Source organism: Nelumbo nucifera, chromosome 4, assembly GCF_055504915.1.
Source record: "Nelumbo nucifera cultivar China Antique chromosome 4, China Antique-T2T, whole genome shotgun sequence".
NCBI lineage: Eukaryota > Viridiplantae > Streptophyta > Magnoliopsida > Proteales > Nelumbonaceae > Nelumbo > Nelumbo nucifera.
The window spans coordinates 76,537,255-76,543,302 of NC_142652.1; the positions used below are offsets into that span (position 1 = coordinate 76,537,255).

A 6,048-nucleotide genomic window follows, 5' to 3' on the forward strand; every position below is an offset into this window, starting at 1 on the left:
GTCTCCACACGGGGGGGGGGGGCTCCTCGACCGGGCATGCTTCTTCTGATTCACCTCCGTGAGGCCGGCCGAGGGGCCTATTGAAGGTGCATTCTACTACGAAGTCAACCAAGGCTTGCGCTTTGATCGCGAGCCTCGACTGGTACTGGATGTCAAACTCCGATAGTTCGATTGCCCACTTAATCAGGCATCTTGAAGTCTCTGGCTTGGCGAGGATGGCCTTAAGGGGTTGATTCATCAGGACCACGATAGTATGGGCTTAGCTTTTGCAGGGGTACCTGGTTTTAGTGTCGTAGAGGACTTTGTTGACATAGTATACAGGTCTCTTGACTCTATCATCTTTCACGAGGACCAAGCTGACAACCTCGTCTCTAGCTGACAAGTACAAATATAGAGTTTTCCCTGATGTCGGCCGAGCAAGGAGTGGGGGTGAGGCGAGGTATAGCTTGAGCTCGTCGAAGGCACGTTGGCACTCCTCCGTCCATTGAAATTTTTTTAGCTTCTTGATGGCGCAGAAGAAGGGAAGGCAGCGGTCTGCCAACTTCAACATGAAACGGTTGAGGACAGCTGTCATGCCAGTGAATCTCTGGGTCTCCTTTACGGACCGAGGGGGTGCCATGTATAGTATGGCCTGTACCTTGTCCAGGTTGGCTTCAATGCCTCTTTGAGTGATGACGAAGCCTAAGAATTTTCCCGAGGTAACTCCGAAGGCACACTTGTTCAGGTTGAGCTTCATGTTGAACTTGCGTAGAGTATCAAAGGTCTCGACCAAGTCCGAGGTGTGTGCTTCGGCCTTCAAGCTCTTCACCACCATGTCATCCATGTAGGCTTCAACGTTTCTCCCATCTGATTCTTGAAAACCTTGTTGACAAGGCGCTGGTAGGTGGCCCCTGCATTCTTAAGATCGAACGACATTACCTTGTAGTAGTACGTGTTGTGCTCAATGATGAAAGAGTTATTTTCCTCATTGTTGGGATGCATCTGGATCTGGTTGTACCTAGAGAAGGCATCCATGAAGTTGAGTAGTTCATACTCTGTAGTGGCATCGACGAGGTGGTCTATCCTTGGCAAAGGAAAACTATCATTCGGGTAGGCTCGGTTAAGGTCTCACGGATGAAGCTGACATCGAGTAGCTTATCAACTTCCTCTCATACGGCCTTCCATCGTTCTGGTGCAAAGTTCCCCTTCTTTTGTCGGACTAGCCTAGAGCTTAGGTCCACGCTCAGCTTGTAAGTAATGATCGAGGGGTCAATTTCGGGCATGTCAATGGCAGACCAAGCAAAGATGTCTACGTTAGTTCTGAGGAAATTTACCAGTTCGGATAGGCGTTTAGGGGGAAGGTTAGACCCGACATGGACTATCTACTCTTGGGCTGACTCGTCCAGGAGAACTAAGACGAGGTCCTCAACTCGTTGGCTCCTCCCGGAGGTTGAGGCCTTCCAATGACAGGGCCTCCTTATTCTTTCCTTTTAGCGTCACCACGTAGCATTGGCAGGTGATCTGCTGGTTCCCACGAACAACTCCGACACTGTGCTCAGTGGGAAACTTGAGGGCTAGGTGATAGGAAGACATGGCTGCCCCTAGTGCATGAAGTGTTGGCCTCCCCATTATTGCGTTGTTGGGAGAGGCAACCTTCACCACTAGGAACTCATGCATCCAGGTCACCTGGTGTGGTGTTGTCCCTACCATGATGGGTAGGGTAATTTTTCCTTCCGGCCTAATGATGCTACTGGAGAAGCCAACAAGGGGAACATTGACAAGTCGGAGCCACTTTGGCACGAGCTTCATTCTCTCATTGGTGTCGTAAAAAAGGATATTGGCTGACAAGCCACTGTCCACCAAGATCTTCTTCAGCATAAAGCATCGTCGTGGGGGACTGTGACCCCCTCTATGTCCCCGTTGGTGAAGACGAGGGCATGTGGACATCTTAGTCTTTGTGGAGCATCCGAGTACTTCTACTTCTTCGGGGCAAGCTTCTGAATGTTAAGTTGCCTGGCATAGGCTTTTCGAGCTAAGGCTAAGGCTCCACCCAAGGCCATGCCCCCAGCGATGATGTCGATGACGCCTGCCACTTGATGATGTTGCTGCTACTAGGAGGACAAGGTGCCGGCCTCTCCTCCGACGAATTGCTTGAGGTGTCCGCAGCAGATAAGGGACTCTATCTCGTTCTTTAGATCGTAGCAGTCTTCGGTGTCATACTTGGTGTCGCGGTGATAGTTATAGTACTTCGTAGGGTTCCCCCTCTTGGGGTTCCACTTCAGCTTCATTGGCCACTTCACAAACTTCTCCTCCTCGATTTGCATCAGTATCTGAGTGCAGGTGGAGTTGAGTGGTGTGTAGTCCTTGTAAGCCAAGGCTGAGGCCGATGGCTTCTTGTTGTCTTTGCCGCCATGGTTGTCGGGGTGGTGCTGGTCTCCACCTTTCCTCTTTTTCTCCGGGGGCCCGTTGTGGTGCTCGACTGCCCTTTCTTGGTTGTCCCCGGCCAAAGCCTCTTCGACCGCGATGTATTTTTGGGCCTTCTTGAGGAATTCAATCTTAGTCTTCGACTGGGTCTTGGCGACCAAGCACTTGAGGGCTGAGCCGGTGCAGAGTCCGTTAATGGCGGCGTGCATGGAGACCATAGGGTCGAGGTCTTGAACTTCAAGCTCTTCCTTCTTAAAGCGGTCAATTTAGGACCACAAGCTTTCACTCGACTCTTGCTTGAGTGACATCAGAGAGACTACACTCTTATGGCATCGTCTACCATTGATGAAGCGAGCGAGGAACAAAGTTGTAAATTGCTCCCACGAGCTAATTGATCGAGAAAGGAGGCTGGAGAACCAGCGGTGAGCAGCCCCCCTGAAGGTGGCTTGAAAGGTCCAGCACGTTAAGGCGTCGGAATACCCATAGAGTATCATGAGCGCCCTGAAACCCTCCAGGTGGTCATCGGGGTCGGTGCTCCTGTCATACATTTCTAGTTGGGAGCCTTGAAGTGTGGGGGAAGAGGCTCCGAAATGATTTCCGGGGTGAACGCGTCCATGCGACCAGCGGAGTTGTCGTGACTGATTGAGGCGTCGGCTCAACTCTCCTTAATGGCCTCAATCTCGGCTCGCAACTCAGCAAGCCCTGGGTCAGTACGAGCATGGGCTCCGCTTCTATCCTTGCGGACTTGGTGGGCGTCAACTCAGACTCCCGAATACTCCGAGATAGGGTCGCGTGTTCCTTTGCGGGCGTGACGGTCATTCAAAATGTCCCGGAGTTCCGAGACGGGAGGGGGAGTGGCGTGGCGTCGGCTCTCACCTCAGGAGAAAACTCCAGGACGGCCGAGATGCCCATCATCATCCTGGGGGACCTCCCTCCGGCGGCGGTGGTGTTGCTCTGAAGGTTGATGACTACATTCGGATTGAGCGGGCACGCTTTCCCTTTGGCTAGGACAGATGTTCCTTCATGGTGAATTCGTGGGATGGTTGTTGCCCAATTCTGATGGCTCAACTAGCAAGTTACCATGGGCGAGGGCTGGTGGCTCGACATTCTCATGTCAGCCCTGATCCTCTGACACCCCAGTGAGGCGATCACTTCGAGAAGGACCTCCTGCTCGGGGGGCAAACTTGTTCCATTCGTTGAATATAGGTGGTCCAGATGATCGAGGATAGCCTGAAACTGTTCATAAGTGACCAATTTCTAATTGTTCCTGATTCTCCGCACCATGGTTTTCAAGCTTAAGAGGGCTTGGATTTAGAGTATTTTTTTTTTATCCTAAAGTAAGGGTCGTCTTAGCAACGCATTCCCGCAGACGACGCCAATTGTTGCCGCACCGATTGACTAGGGGCAACGAGGTATATTCACTCTCCAGGTTCTGAAAGTAGGCCGAAGACTTCGAGGCCTCGGAAGAGGTGAGCTGAAGACGAGGGCCGTAGGCCGAGGCGTGGTATTCCTTCCAAGGACCATAGAAGCCGAGGACTGTAGGTTGTTCCTTCATGGACGAGGTTTCTAGAGACCGGGGGTACTGCAAAACAGGGAATGTTAGAGGCCTCGAGCAAAGGCTCTGACGCTCAAGTTAGTACGAGGTGTAAAGTAGGAGAGGGTGCAGACGAGGTCTTAGTGACAGCCCTTGGGTGCACCGAATCTCCTAGAGTAAATGCTAAGGGAGCAAGGTAGGTGTGAGGAGTAAATGAGTGAGCTGTGCTAGAAGTCCCTGTTCCGGATCCTCTTTAAGAGGGAGTTACCTCTTATTTATACTTGAGTGTGTTGAAGATAGGTGCAAATAAATACCCCGAATGAGAGTCGTACGAGGTCAGGCGACAGACCCTGATGGATACATTTGATTGTCATGCGATTGGCTCCATACGAGGAGAGCAGGGCTCCCCTTAATGTAGCATATCTTTTTGGCATCATAAATTTTCCCATATTCTATATACACTAATGCAAATAGGGATACTATATACTCTTGACGTCATTCATTACAAGTCAGCAAGAAATCATTAAGAGAAGAAGAAAAACTAATTAATAGAATTAAATAGTTGGATTCTTTGAATGTTAGTTGCAATAGCACGAACTTCAAATAAGATAAACATTGATTAGTTGTTGCTAATGAAATAAAGTAGATGCTTTATCATGTTATTAGTCTCTAAAACGCAATTAAGGTGTGGATTTGGTGGTTTATCCATGTGCTCTGATAGCTATTGGAACAAGTGTCCTTAAGATCGTCACAGGTTGGTCTGTCCAATCCAATCTTCTAATTCCTTAATTATAAACTTACTCAGAAGGAAAGAATAAAGAGAAGCTAGCAGTGGGAACAAATCACAAATTAACAGAAAAATCTTTCTTATTATTCCTTCCTAATATCCTACCTACCTATTATATATGCTCTGCACATGCTTGGTTGGACCTTAATCTACTATTTCCTTGATTTTCATTCTTGGGTCCCATTTTCATTTTCAATCATAGAAATTACATTATTATTAATCATTTATTATCTATGATCATGAGAGTTGGATAAAAGTTTTTGTGTAGTTTTATCTAAAACCCATAGTGTAAGACAAATTTATTCAAGAATTTAAATAACAAATTGATATACCAATTGAACACCTAATCTCCAATCTAGGTGATGTATTTATCATTTTCATGAATATAATCCGTTATATAAAGAGGATGCTAAATATGTTGATGGAAAATTAATTTTGCAATGGTAAATGAGATTGCATATATGACCTCAGACAAAGATCTCCTGCACCTTTGAAGGTGCTGAGTGAAGAAAAGGTGGAATGCATGCTAATATGTTTGGAGACAATATCTTATTCTAAACCCAACAATGAGATATCTAAGAGTCATGCTTATGCTTATGTTGGAAGGAACAGTGATAAAGGATGGAATTAGAAACATAAGGATCTTATATAAATTTCTTAGAAACCATCTCCAGCCAGAGGTCCTCTCTCTGCATGTGCAGATACAGGGTTATCCACCATTAACTCTCAACTCCTATACGACCAATGCCACTTTGTTGGAGCTGGACATGTAAGGGTGTTAATGGACAGGTTCTGGATTGGACCCCGTCCAGTCCAAAATCAATTTGGACAGATTGAATGGGCCAATAAGACATATTGGATTGGACCAATCCAGTCCAAAATATTTATTAGATTGGATTGGACCCGGTTCGTCTATAACAAGTTTATATTGGATTGGGTTGGATTAAGCTAATATCTGGTCCATTGATATAAGATAAGAATATATGTGTCAATAGATTGAGTTTGGGTTGAAACCAATCTAAATCAAAATAAATTTAAACAGACTGGATGGTCCAAACATTGAATTTGACCGATATAAATTGGTCCAAAGCATTCATTGGATTGGATTGAACCTGATCCATTTATAATGGACTCACATTGGACTGGATTGGATTGGACCAAATCCAGTCCAATTGACACCCTTATGGACAAGGACCCAGATTCACACACAATATAATAAGAAATGAATCTGCTACAATAGGGGAGTTGAGGAATAATCCAGGGTGTTTTGTTGGGGTATTGAGGAATCATGTGAAAGCATGTGCATTAATGAGTTGGAGAAAAT

The 6,048-nt window shown here is 46.8% G+C and overlaps 1 protein-coding gene across 1 annotated transcript; it reads right to left on the minus strand.

Annotated features, from left to right (window-relative positions):
• Positions 1–1,404: 1,404 nt before the first annotated feature.
• On the minus strand, positions 1,405–1,926 carry LOC148800746 (uncharacterized). The gene has a single exon (XM_088903834.1). It carries the CDS (start codon positions 1,924–1,926, stop codon positions 1,405–1,407), a length of 522 nt encoding a protein of 173 aa, XP_088759960.1.
• Between the last annotated feature and the right edge of the window lie 4,122 nt (positions 1,927–6,048).